Source organism: Dendrobates tinctorius, unplaced genomic scaffold, assembly GCF_039654945.1.
Source record: "Dendrobates tinctorius isolate UK_male_01 unplaced genomic scaffold, ASM3965494v1 ptg000326l, whole genome shotgun sequence".
NCBI lineage: Eukaryota > Metazoa > Chordata > Amphibia > Anura > Dendrobatidae > Dendrobates > Dendrobates tinctorius.
This window is the reverse complement of record NW_027361993.1, coordinates 4,921,111-4,936,020: the sequence shown is the minus strand read 5'-3', so window position 1 is coordinate 4,936,020 and position 14,910 is coordinate 4,921,111. Positions and strand designations below refer to the sequence as shown.

At 42.4% G+C, this 14,910-nt stretch overlaps 1 protein-coding gene across 4 annotated transcripts in view; it reads right to left on the bottom strand.

Annotated features, from left to right (window-relative positions):
* Positions 1 to 14,910, bottom strand: part of ARHGEF16 (Rho guanine nucleotide exchange factor 16) — a 132,462-nt gene that overhangs the window by 69,581 nt on the left and 47,971 nt on the right. For all 4 annotated transcript variants that reach the window (XM_073561700.1, XM_073561702.1, XM_073561701.1 and 1 more), the window contains exons 3-4: positions 9,325 to 9,379; positions 2,458 to 2,627 (exon numbers count right to left, since the gene is read on the bottom strand). In XM_073561700.1, coding sequence (XP_073417801.1) covers positions 2,458 to 2,627; positions 9,325 to 9,379 — 225 coding nt within the window. The remainder of the gene's footprint in view (positions 1 to 2,457; positions 2,628 to 9,324; positions 9,380 to 14,910) is intronic.

Genomic DNA, 14,910 nt, shown 5'->3' with positions numbered 1-14,910 from the left:
ACATTCATACAACATACATATACTACATACATGCTACATTTATACTACATTCATACAACATACATACTACATACATGCTACATATATACTACATTCATATAACATACATGCTACAATCATACAACATACATACTACATACTACATACATGCTACATTCATACAGCATACATACTACATTCGTACAACATACTACATACATACTACATACATACTACATTCATACAACATACATACTACATTCATACAACATACATACTACATTCATACAACATACATACATACTACATACATGCTACATATATACTACATTCATACAACATACTACATATATACTACATTCATACAACATACATACATACTACATTCATACAACATACATACATAGTACATACTACATTCATACATACATACTGCATACAATACATTCATACAGTACATATAACAGAGAACATATTCACCATCACTTGTCACTTTGATCCCCGAAGCCAGTGTCATCTATGAAAAAATATGAAAATAACAAACAAGCCATATACTTCCTGATCCGCAGAAATCCACGCGTGTCCCACGCCGATCTCCCGTGGAGAACAGCAGCATCAGCTGATGCGACCGCTCTCTAGGGGCTTCAATAATCCAATGACGGGAGGTAGGTATCCTGCCGCACTGTATTCCTCCGCCACTGTAAAAAAAAAAAAAAATAGTCCCTAGTCTCACTTTTGGCATTGCTGTGTGAGAAAGTTCCCACACAGCTTTTGCCATAAAGTGAGACCAGGGACTATTTTTTTTTACAGTGACGGAGGAATACAGTGCGGAAGGATACCTACCTCCCATCACTGGATCCCTGGAGCCCCGTAGAGAGAGCGGTCGCATCAGCTGATGCTGCTGTTCTCCACGGGAGATTGGCATGGGACACGCATGGATTTCTGCGGATCAGGGAGTATATTGTTTGTTTGTTATTTTCATTTTTTTCCACAGATGACACTGGCTTCGGGGATCAAAGTGACAAGTGATGGTGAGTATGTACTCTATGTTATATGTACTGTATGTCTATGTATGTATTGTATGAATGTATTGTATGCAGTATGTATGTAGTATGTCTGTAGCATGTATAAATGTACTATGTACGTATGTTGTATGAATGTAGTATGTATGTAGTATGTATGTTGTATGAATGTATTATACATGTAGTATGTATGTAGTATATATATGTGTGTTGTATGAATGTAGTATATATGTAGCATGTATGTTGTATATATGTAGCATGTATGTAGTATGTATGTATGTATGCTGTATGAATGTAGTACGTATGTATGTAGTATGTTTTTTTTTTTTTTTTACATTCAACACATTAGCCGGATGATGGGACTACTACTGTCCCATCATTGGCTAATGTGTCAATCACTGACATTGTAGCAGGCATCGCCCGATGGAACTTGTAGTCCCATCGGACGATGACTGCACACACACAAGACACCCGGCAGACCCGCACAGACCACCGACAGCCGGCACAGGCCCCCGAGAAGCCCGTACAGACCACCAGCAGCCGGCACAGGCCCCCGACAGCCGGCACAGGCCACCGGCAGCCGGCACAGGCCACCGGCAGCCGGCACAGGCCACTGGCACAGACCACCGGCAGCCGGCACAGGCCCCCGACAGGCCTGTACAGACCCCCGAGAAGCCCGTACAGACCACCGGCAGCCGGCACAGGCCCCCGGCAGCTGGCACAGACCCCCGAGAGGCCTGTACAGACCCCTGGCAGCCGGCACAGACCACCGGCAGCCGGCACAGACCACCGGCAGCCGGCACAGGCCCCCGACAGGCCTGTACAGACCCCCGAGAGGCCCGTACAGACCACCGGCAGTCGGCACAGACCCCCGAGAGGCCCGCACAGAGCCCGCCCGCACACACAGACACGCACAGTGTCCGCCCACGCACCGCCTACACTCTTCCCCCCTCCCAAACAGGATGTACAAGACAAGAAAGGGTTTTTTTTAATTCCGATATTTCTGTCCCATTGACTTGAATGGGACTTCCGGTATCGGAATCGGCGATACCGATACTTTTTGGGGTATCGGGCCGATCCAATCCGATCCGATATTTCTGAATATCAGATGGTATCGCTCAACACTAGTAATGAACGATTGTAAAAGAGCAAAGTGCTCAATTGTAAGTACACAGTGACATATATGATGATTGCAATATATTAGAAGGCTAAAAATGTTGATGGGAGGGCTGCTTTATAGAAGACTGGATGAAATACATTAATTGAAGCGTTTAATAGGGGTCCACAAGAAAAGGCCTCTTATTTGCATTAACACCACCCTTCTTTATTGTGTACCTCAAAGCCCAGTCCCAACACTCACTCCCGGGCAGTCAAAGAGACACCATCATTAGATGATGGCAATTCAGATATTTTGCAGTAGCATTATGTGTATGTAGATACAGGAGATCATTCTTACCTCTGGGAGTTGGCTCCAGATAAGCTGAGCAGGTCGATAATTCTTAACTACGATGCTGTCGTCAGGTTGGGGTTCAGCCTGGATGGAGTTATCATCCAGTAGGTCATCATCTGACTCCTGGTTGTTGGAGATGAGTCCCCGTTCTCTATAATCCTGGTACAACCTGGGGTCTAGAGAGAAAAGACGGTTGAGCAATATGGAGAAACCCTCAGTAAATTCTTTGATATTTTCACAGTTGTTTTCTATGGTCCTGTTGAAAGATGACAGGAATTGCACAGTCACACTGTCCCTTCTTGCCCAAGATGACCCAGAAAAAGAAAGTCTCCTGAGAACGCCCAGCACCACGGTCTCCTCTGTTGCGCTCTGTTCCATGATTACATCTGGCATTCTCCCCCGTAGATGCTCATGTTTTTCAGCTGCCAAAGGAAAATTGTAGCAGAGTGTTGAATTTAACATCTCAGACTCATGGGATTAACACCACCATACAAATTTATCGGTGCTCAAACTTTAGAAGATTCGATGAACAAAGTTTCTAACCCACACATTAAAGGGGTTGTACAAAAATTAAGCAGAAAAAAAAAAAAAAAAATAATATATGACACCTGGGGACAGGTCATGTGGAATTGAATCTCATCCATGTCAATGGAGATCTATACTTGGTGTCACGTCTACCAAGCCTTCCTGTTCTTTCCTGGCCAGGTCAGCCTTGAGCCAAGCAATCTGAGCCAGACCACTTTGTAGGGAAATGTACGCATACCACTGTTAGCTTTAAATGATCCCAGTTCAAAGATGGACTGGAACGATGAAGATGCAAGAAAATGATTAGCACCGAGTTGTTTTCTCTTTGGTCTTATGGATAACAGCTGGTTTAAGTGAGAGAATCGGTCCATCTGGTATTGGTAGAAATGGGATCAGTTTTCCTCACGCCAGGGGGGGCATATATTGTACCAGCGATTGTCTAAACACTGTGTCTAACATCATGTCCTCACTATATCTGAAACTGAACCTGTCAAAGACTGAACTCCTTGTGTTTCCTCCCTCTACTAATGTACCTATACCCGACATTGCCATTTCTGTGCGTGGTTCCACTATTACTCCCCAGCAACATGCCCGCTGTCTTGGGGTCATACTTGACTCCGAGCTTTCCTTTGTCCCCCACATCCGATCACTGGCTCGCTCTTGTTATCTGCACCTCAAAAACATTTCTAGAATTCGACCTTTTCTTACTTTTGACTCTGCAAAAACTCTGACTGTTTCTCTTATTCATTCTCGTCTCGACTACTGTAACTCTCTTCTAATCGGTCTCCCTCTTACCAAACTCTCCCCTCTCCAATCTGTCTGGAATGCTGCAGCCAGAATCATATTCTGAATCCTCACCAATCGTTACACCGATGCCTCTACCTTGTGCCAGTCATTACACTGGCTACCCATCCACTCCAGAATTCAGTATAAACTTATTACCCTCACCCACAAAGCCCTCCATGGCTCAGCACCACCCTACATCTCCTCCCTTGTTTCAGTATACCACCCTATCCGCACCCTCCATTCTGCTGACCTGAGGTTAGCATCCTCAATCAGAACCTCACACTCCGGTCTCCAAGATTTTACATGTGCTGCGCCAATTCTTTGGAATGCACTCCCAGGTCAATACGATTAGTCCCCAATCTCCACAATTTTAAGCGTGCCCTGAAAACGCATTTATTCAGACTGGCCGATCGCCTCAACACATTAACCTAATCTATCCCTGTGTGCACAGTCAAAAGTTTTACCATACCCAGGTTCCCCGCATCATATTCCCACATGCTTTATGCATCCATTAGCCCTCTGTGTCTGTACTGTTACACACTTAACATTATGGCTGGTCCATACAATCAGGGCAACTGTTACCATCCACCTTTCGTGTCTACCTCTTTCCTCATAGATTGTAAGCTTGCGAGCAGGGCCCCTCTTTCCTCTTGGTATTTGTTATAATCTATGTGATTATTGTTATGCTGTAATGTCTATTGTCTGTACAAATCTCCTCTGAAATGTAAAGTGCTGCAGAATATGTCGGCGCTATAGAAATGAAATTTTATTATTATTTATTATTATTACCCTATTAGCGTGCCATACCTCTACTGGTCACCTTATTCTTGTTGCAATTTAGCTTTATCACGCAATGTGAAGTCACAGTGTACAGGTCACTGGATATCTGGCTATTCTGGTTTTGGGCCAGAGATGCCAGCGGTGGAAGAGCAGATGATCAGAATAAGTTGCGATAAACTGGTCTGGTGTTAAAAGTCTTTTTTGCTTATGACGACATTTGGGCATCTGCTTTAGGCGAGGTCAAGTTGGGACTGTCTGTAAAAAACACCTTGAGAGCAGTCACAGCAGTGTTCCATTTTATTAGAGTTTTAAAGAGCATACAGTACTGAAATGGTGCTAAGACATGTCTCTGGTATACACCCGGAACACCAGGGCAAGGTTGGATACAGGATTGTGCAGGCATGGAGCCACTGGTGATGATGGGGTACATACACTAAACCCCTGCCTAAATAAACAATACCAACATCCCAAAAGGGGACCTCAGATGTCAGTAGGCACATTATTCACAAGACCACCTATAGCTTTCCATAATCCTTGTCCATTGAAAATAAGGTCTGCACTTGTTTTTTCTAGACACATGCTCCTGCGCACCCACTGATGAGATTTTCTGGTTGATAGAACAACCCCTACATCGACTCTTCCCATTTTACAAAGTGATACTACAAAATGCCATCAATTTATGAATGCGGATCCGACTTCAGGAACCAGTCATGGAATGGATGGGGGATCTTCTAAGTAATTTTGCACAAGGAAAGGGGAAGGGGCCAGCTGTCAAACACTACTGCAGCCCATCGATTTTCAGGATCTTATGGCGTACAAGTAGTCAGACAATGCCAATCATAAAGCTATACATTGTAGCTTAGGAATAACTCTTTAGGGAAGGTTCCCACTTACACCCATGTATCTTTTCCTTCCTTATTAGTTTCTAGAAATTATTGTGACCAAAAGAAAATGGAAAGTATCCCGATAAACACCTGATCTGAGCGCTGCAAGAATCAATTACACGGCAAGCGGTAAAACCTGTTCTGCAGAGTTGTCGGCCAAGCACGCGACAATGCGAGTCGTTAATGACTCTGAACTGGGTGGATGGTAACAAACCGTAAAAAGTAAAAAAAAAACAAAAAAAAAACAACAAAAAAAAAACAACACACAGGCAACTTGTGATTCCTAATCCCATGGCTAGTTGTCAATCTGTGCTGAGTTCACATCACATTCAGGACACAGGTTCATAGCTCCATGGGGGTTTAAATCTAAAAACCTGAAAAACTGGATTTGGATGGAACACCCAATGGAGCCATTCACTAAAGCGAGGGAGACTGTCACTTTGTGCTACGTACAGCTTCAGCATGATATATATTTTTATAAGGGAGCAAAACCAGCGTGCCCACATAAAAAAAATGGGAACTTGTGGAACAGGGGCCAGATGGAGCAAAGTGCCTCCTCTACTTTTACAGTCAGGTCCCAGCTTGGACTGGCACACAGGAAAACAGGGGGATCCTCCGGTGGGCCCCTGTGCAAGAGTCTGCCACTACCCTCTTATATGAGCAGTACTTGGCCCAATATACTTGAATCACTATGTACAGATAAAGGCGGCATCTTATTCATTTATTAATCTGCCCAGTTCATTGTCAGAAATTTGTGATTGAGGATAATGTCTCATGTGCATGTAGGTGAAAAGTGGGGTCATGTAGTTGGTTATTGGTGGGCCCTTGGCACCCCAGTCTAACAGTAGACTTAGGTTGCACTCAGACGGCCATATAAATTGGACAGAGTCTGGACCGCAATGCTCAAACTGGCCGGCAGCTCATCCAACCCCAGGCATGACAGCTGTATAGAAATACACAAAGCTGTCACGCTTGGTCCACGTTCTGTCCATGTCGTGCAATCTGATCTTACTTCAAATTTATATGGCCCTCTGAGTGCATCCCAAAAAGCAGAAACAGAATAGCAAGCCAGTTAAGAGCCTGGTCTTCAATGTGGGCATCTGAACAGCAGAAGAGCTCCACTAACTCCACAGTCACTAGGCTCTAACACTAGATTCTTCCATTACCATTATTAGGAGTAGAACTAGTGAATAGAGTACCAACAAAAAGTGCTTCTACCCAGTAAATCACACTACTAGTGTGGAATCCTGCGTCTCCCACAAAAAGTGGCAAACACCATGTCTAGAAAATTATTCATTAGTAAGTCCTACAGCCACCAGTTTGGAGAGCTTAACACATACAGTGTATGCACTGAACTCAGATCAGTATGCAGAGAGCTCCTCTTAGTGGTGGATCAAGGGAGACAACATTTTACATTTCAACTCCAGGTCACTGCATTTGGAGGCCTTTATCAGGAAAAAATAAATGGAGGTTTGGCAGCTACAGACACTAAAATAAGAAATCAGAGGATTTTTTGGATTTAAATAAGAGATAGTATTATAAACATTTTCCAACTCAAACTAAAATAAAAGAACATGATTTTTAGTTTTCCTTTTAATAAGGTCACAACAGGACTACAAATAACTTGCTGTGAAATACAACACTTGGCAGGAATCAGCTCCAGTAAACATTCCTGAGTGATCAGTTCTACAAGATGGGGGCTGCTCTAACAAATTTCTTCTTTCATGCCTAATAGAATGACTAAGTACTGCACTACTGCAGGAGACGGGGGGTAAATGATCCCCCATGAAAATTAATAGTTCTGTTACACAAGTGTACAGACGCTGAATAGCAAATAAACCTGCATTTCTATAGGGTATTGTGTGTGTCAGAGCTCACTGTAGCTCTAGAATTCTAGTCATGAAATAGGAGCCTCAGGATGTACAGTACTATTATTCCCAGACAGAGGGTGCTATAGAGCATAGAATTGGAATAGAAGAGATCGAAACAACATTGAAAGTGTTTTAAGATTGTTATTTCTAAAAAGAACATCACATGTGGAGCCGAAAGCTATGGGGCCTTCTCATAAAGGGAAAGCCTGGACTGTGGACATCTAGGGGGTACAAGACGCAGATCGCTCCTCCAGATACATGGCTGTCACTGTCTATAGCAGGAACGGATTGAACAGATTTAGCTCTACAAAGGAGTGTGGCTGAAAACAAGATTGTTAGCTCCACCTGACCCCAGTCATGTCCGCTCTCCTCTCATGTAGAAACATGTTTGGCGCCAGGGTAATACTACAAGTTACTACATGATAATGGAAACAAGACAATTATACTGATATATAATAATCCCCAGTGCAGCATAGACACAAACCACCAGTCCTACACACATCACAGCAGTCGCTCAAGAGGGGTATAGGAAAGTAGGCAGTATTATAGTAGTTATATTCTTATATATATATAGGAGCAGTGTTATAGTAGTTATATTCTTGTACATTGGGGCAGTATTATAGTAGTTATATTCTTGTACATTGGGGCAGTATTATAGTAGTTATATTCTTGTACATTGGGGCAGTATTATAGCAGTTATATTCTTGTACATTGGGGCAGTATTATAGCAGTTATATTCTTGTACATAGGAGCAGTATTATAGTAGGTATATTCTTGTACATAGGAGCAGTATTATAGTAGTTATATTCTTGTACATAGGACCAGTAGTATAGTAGTTATATTCTTGTACATAGAGAGCAGTATTATAGTAGTTATATTCTTGTATATAGGGGCAGTATTATAGTAGTTATATTCTTGTATATAGGGGCAGTATTATAGTAGTTATATTCTTGTACATAGGAGACAGTATTATAGTAGTTATATTCTTGTACATAGGAGGCAGTATTATAGTAGTTATATTCTTGTACATAGGGGGCAGTATTATAGTAGTTATATTCTTGTACATGGGGGCAGTATTATAGTAGTTATATTCTTGTACATAGGAGGCAGTATTATAGTAGTTATATTCTTGTACATAGGGGGCAGTATTATAGTAGTTATATTCTTGTACATGGGGGCAGTATTATAGTAGTTATATTCTTGTACATAGGGGCAGTATTATAGTAGTTATATACTTGTACATAGGGGCAGTATTATAGTAGTTATATTCTTGTACATAGGAGGCAGTATTATAGTAGTTATATTCTTGTACATAGGGGGCAGTATTATAGTAGTTATATTCTTGTACATGGGGGCAGTATTATAGTAGTTATATTCTTGTACATAGGGGCAGTATTATAGTAGTTATATACTTGTACATAGGGGCAGTATTATAGTAGTTATATTCTTGTACATGGGGGCAGTATTATAGTAGTTATATTCTTGTACATAGGGGCAGTATTATAGTAGTTATATTCTTGTACATAGGAGCAGTATTATAGTAGTTATATTCTTGTACATAGGAGCAGTATTATAGTAGTTATATTCTTGTACATAGGGGCAGTATTATAGTAGTTATATTCTTGTACATAGGAGCAGTATTATAGTAGTTATATTCTTGTACATAGGAGCAGTATTATAGTAGTTATATTCTTGTACATAGGGGCAGTATTATAGTAGTTATATTCTTGTACAGTCAATATTATAGTAGCTCTTCGATATACAGTCCCCTAAATCATCACTGACAGGAACACAAATCTCCATAATTACCTTTACATTTATTATATATTCAAGCACTCATATGAAATATTCAACAGTGTTAACGACTCGCCGCATTATTTATGCAGACACCCATATAACTTATTTGTGTTTCCATGTACCGCACTTATCACGTCTCTGCTATCAATCTTCTGCTGTATTAAAAATTTAATTTACTAAGGTTATTAGATTTTGGTTTAATTACTATAGAGAATTAATTTTCCACTCACCATCTTTAAAGGAGCCGGCTGTGTTTCTCTGAAATTTCTTTTTGGCAAATGTTTTCTGTAAAAATAAAATGCAGATAGGTCAGTGGTTTATTTCTTCATAGCAAAGATAGAGATTTGCATTAAAGATGCTGACACCCGGGTGTAGTTTAACTGGTATGGATGTTGAGAGCTATGAGTAGAATTTTGGCTCTCCATCTGTTTTGAAAGTCTCAACCCCTGCATGTATGGAAATGTAGTTTCAATTTGCTTCCCCTAGTGGTGGCTCCAGGCAGATGCAGTTTAATATTTAGCACTGCCATGAAATGTATTTTTCTCTACATCTGGCTAAAAGTATATAAGTAGTATAGAGTAAGTGCAGTGATATAATTGTCACTCGCCATATTTCTGGTTTCTAGCATTGCTTCGGCCCTCTTCTGGGTCACGTTGTCGGGATAGTGTAAACATCCCTTGTTATAATATGTTGTATATACAGTATGTGCATTGCTGCTGTGTATTTACTAAATTGTGTTCTGTACATTCACTGTTACGTAGGGAGAATGTAGTGCCCAACCTTCGGCCACTAGATGGGGTCACAGAGACCATAGTTCTGTACATAGTATAGTAGGCATAAGGGAACCAGAGTGTAGATAGTTTAACATAGGAGGGGAACAGTGGGATAAGTTAGGAAGGACTTCCTGATAGGAGTCAGTCAAGAAGAGGGCGTCCATTAGCTCAGGAGGGCTGGCTAACCCTGGGCAACACCGTGTCACGCAAACGTTCAGCTCAAGCCAAAGGCCCAGCATTTAGTATCCGTGACCAAGATTGTTACAGAGGGATCTACAGTAGTAGTACTGGCAGCACAGTATGTGTGGGTCTACAGTTGCTAGTGTAGACTAAGCATTATGGGAACATCACTTAACATGTGGCAGTTTATCTCGTGGGCTGATGCCCTCAGAGCCAGGGCGAAACGGCTGAGGGAACACACAACTGGAGTGAGGCTGGGCACTGAAGATGCTGTGGGACCGTTCGGCACGGTCCGCCCCAGAAGCGGACTTAGTGACAGAGAGAGAAGGAAAGGGACAGAAGAGAAGTTGTATGTTGTGAACCCTGATGATGATGGAAAGAATATGAATATGCTGTGTACAAGTCTCAGTAAAGTTGCTTGGTTTAAAGTTGAACTGGATTGTGACTCCGATATTTCTAAAGTGGATCCTGAAGTCCTCCAGAAACATACAGAGGGCCCTGATGGAGCTGTGAAAGGCACTGCAGGTATGCTGAGTGATGGACAACGTGTTTATGTGATGGGAGGCCAGGGCATACTGTTGCAGTTGTTGGTGACCACGAATACAGCCCTGCCCGTCCCCCACAATGTGACTTCAATTCCAAGACATACATATAAATAAAAAAATATATACACATTTATTATTTTTAGAGCACCATTGACTCTTCCTGTACAAGAGAAGGGGTTAAATACAAAATATAGATTACAGAGAACAAACTAACAATGACAGACTGGTTCAGAGAGGAGAAAGTCCTGCCCTTGTGGGCTTACAGTCTACAGGGTAATGGGGTAGGAGACAGTAGGTTCGGGGGGTTTGCAGCAGCTCCGTCGATGGGGAGGTGGCTGCGGCGTTATTGCAGGCTGTAAGAGATGGGATTTCATGTTTTGTCTTAAAGATCCAAATGTGGCCGATAATCGGATATGTTGGAGCAAAAGATTCCATATAACGGGAGAAACTTAGGATAAGTCTTGTAAGTGATTGGGTGAGGAGCGTTAAACTGTGGGGAGGACAGAAGGAGGTCTTTAGAGTATCAGAGGTTACATGTTGGACAATATTGGGAGATTAGTTCAGAGATATACGGAGGAGACAGATTATGGATGGCTTTGTAGGTCAACGTCAGTAGTTTGAAGTTGGGAAATTGAGAGCCAGTGAAGGGCTTTATAGAGGGGAAAAGCAGAGGAGTAGTGAGGAGAAGGGTGGGTTAGTCGGGCAAAAGAGTTAAAGGATGTCGAGTAGTCGAGGCAGGAGATGAGGGCATGCACTAACATTTTAGATTGAGGGTTGAGTAAAGGACTATGGAATTGAGCTGGAGGTGGCATAAGGAGTCTAGAGCTTGGATGTGTGGTTTGAAGGACAAGGCAGAGTAGAGGGTTACTCTGAGGCAGCGGATTTCCGATACTGCGGAAAGCGGGAGGTCATTTGTGATAGACAGATCGGGTAGGAGAGGTAGAGAGATGGATGGAAAGTTCAGAATGGACATGCTGTTCGAGGATTTTGGAAGCAAACAAGAGCGGGTGATAGCTGAACGCAGAGGTTGGGTCAAGAGATGGTTCCTTAAGATTGGTTTGATTGTGCTATGTTCAAAAGCAGATTGGAAGGTATTAGAAGTTTGCAATAGGTTGAAGAGCTGTTTTAGGGCTGGGCTAAGCGTGATGGTGAGGGTTTTTGAGGTTGATGAGGAAGTGAAATGGAGTTGAGTGCACAAGTGGTGAAGTGCACATGGGAAGAGATGAGTAAGCTCTCATTCAGTGAAGGTGGAGAGGAAGGTTATGGTAAGGGGCAGTGGCCTGATATACAGAGGGGTTGTGGTGGGTGGGCAGTAACTTTCCCAAATTATGGAAAAATTTGCAGCACATCCTGCATTGATCTACTGTACCAAATGTATTATATCTTTTAGGGGTTGGTCCATTTTATACAGACTCCACAGCCCTGCTTATAGGTCTCTGAAACATGATCCGTGAACATATTCGTATATACAGGTGCGTCTCACAAAATTAGAATATCATCAATAAGTTAATTTGTTTCAGTTCTTCAATACAAAAAATGAAACTCATTTTATATCGAGTCATTATAAACAGTGATCGATTTCAAGTGTTTATTTCTGTTAATGTTCATGATTATGGCTTACAGCCAATGAAAACCCAAAAGTCATTATCTCAGCAAATTATAACACTCCCATATATTTCCATTGTTTTTCTTCCTATGTAATTGGTCTGTCACATGATAAATACAATCATGTGATTGTTGCTGGGATCATTTGATTGGCTCCTTGTCATATATATACCCCTTCCGGTTTTGTAATAATAAATTGCCACCTGATGAAGATGGGGTTACCGTCGAAACGCATTGTGGGCCAAAGAAGAATCAATTGTGGTGACTTTGTATTCTCAGTGCTCCACTGACTGTTCAATTTCATTGTCCTATTTCATTATCCTCCATTGGAGGTGCACGGATGGAACTGCAGTGGATCATTGACCCATATCCACTTTAACTAGTGCTCTCCTCGCGCTCCCCAGTGAACGCTACCCCTATTGAACTTTAGTTTCTTTAGCAATGACTGCCTTCTGGACATATGTCAAGTTAGCAGTCTTCCCCATGATTGTGAAGCCTACTGAAACAGACTAAAGGACCTTTTTAAACCCTTAAGCAGCTTTTGCAGGTGTTTTTTGTTATTCTAATTTACTGAGATAATGACTTGAGTTTTCATTGGCATGTATTAAAGAACTGAAATAAATTAACTTATTGATGATATTCTAAGTTTGTGAGAATCACCTGTACACAAATAATAATCTTTATTTATATAGCACCAACATAGGCTGGGATCACACGTGGCGGAACTCTCGCGGAAATTGCCGCAAGAATTCCGGAATTCCATTCCGCAGGGGGGGTCTGGGGAAAAAAAAAAGCAAAAAAAAACAAAAACTCATTTTAAATTACAGCGATTTTCCCACGGTAAAACTAGCATTTTGCAAGCGTAATTAGCTTGCAGAATTGCTAGCATTTTCCAAGCGATCTGTAGCATCGCTTGGAGAACTGATTGACAGGTTGTTCACACTCGTCAAACATAGTGTTTGACGAGTGTGACCAACTTTTTACTATTGAGACCGCCTATGCAGCATCAATAGTAAAAGATAGAATGTAAACAATAATAAAAAAAAAAAAAAAAAAAAAAAAAGTTATTCTCACCTTCCGACATCCCGCACAGCCTTCCCGCCTCTCTCCACGCTCCCGGTCCCAGTAATCCTTTGCGACAATTACCGCGATGACGTCGCGCAAATGACCGCGAGAACGGACGTCATCGCTCGCAAAGGCTTACTGGGACCGGGAGCGTGGAGAGAGGCGGGAAGGCTGCGCGGTACGTCAGAAGGTGAGAACAACAATATTTTTTATTTTAAATTCTATTTTTTACAGGGATATGGTACCCAAAGCCCGGAGGACAGTCTCCTCTCCTCCGGACCGTGGGTACCATCCACAAATGTTCTGCTTTCTTTTCGCATGGTGTGCACAGCCACATGCGGAAAGTAAGCAGAACAATACATTCCTATGGGTGCGGGATCGCCGCGATTCCGCGAAATTAATCAGCATGCAGCGTTTAACCACGAAGTGATTCCGCCGCGGTAAAAACCGCAGCATTAGCACAGCATTGCGGAATCCCATAGGAATGCATGGGATGCTTATTTTTTGCGTTTTCGTGGCAAAAATTGCACAGTTAAAACCGCAGCGGAAACGCGAAAAAAACCCCACGTGTGAACTCAGCCATATTCCACAGCGCTTTACAATTTAACAGTTTCAAACAACAGTCAAAAGTAACAACTTTAACAATAATACCATGATTAAAGCAAAATAAGACGACCCTGCTTGTGAGAGCTTACAATCTACAATGAGGTGGGGTAGATACAAAGTACAGGTGTGTATTTATAGTGATGTATTTACAATGATGATCCTGCCATCTTGAGGGAGTGGGGGATAGATAGAGATAGTGAATGGGTTACTCGCGCACACTTACCCATAAAATGACCGATTAGGGAACGTAATAGGCTGCTCTGAACAAATGTGTTTTGAGGGAGCGCCTAAAACTATGCAAATTCTGGATAGTCCTAATTTCTTGGGGTAGAGCATTCCAGAGGATTGGTGCAGTGCGGGAGAAGTCTTGAAGTCGGGAGTGGGAGGTACGGATTAGTGCACAGGCTAGTCGAAAGTCAGTTGCAGAGCGCAGTGATCGGCTAGCCAATAAACAGACTGATGAGGGGCAACACCCCGAAACAGCTGTCTGTGGATGGATACCTGGCCTTGGTATTTCCCTTGTCATATCTGTAAACTCGTAAAGAGCTGGATATTGACTTAAAGGGCCACTTAATATGGTGGTAATGGTAGTGTCCGAAAGGAGCCACTCCTTGGCTGGGTCCTTCCCTGGAGGAAGATCTGGCTAGTCCCATGTTCGAGACTCTTAAATGAGGCACCACGGACTTTATTTGCATATTTGTATTTCCCAGGGAAAATGCACCTAGGATTTCACTGATTGAGCGCCTTTGCCAGCTGCCGCAGTGTTTTCTTTGACTGGTCTTCCTGAGGTCAGTGATTATTTCGTGATAATAGACAGAAATTAGAGAGAAGATGTAATTGGGTGCCGCACCGTGAAGAGCTTTGTGGGTAAGAACAAGTACTTTGAATTGGATCCTATAATGAATGGGCAGCCAATGTAACGACTGGCGAAGAGCGGACGCGTCCGAGTATCGATTAGCCAGATGGATGACCCTGGCTGTTGTATTAAGGATGGACTGGAGAGGGGAAAGTCGAGTGATGGGGAGGTCAATTAATAGAGCAT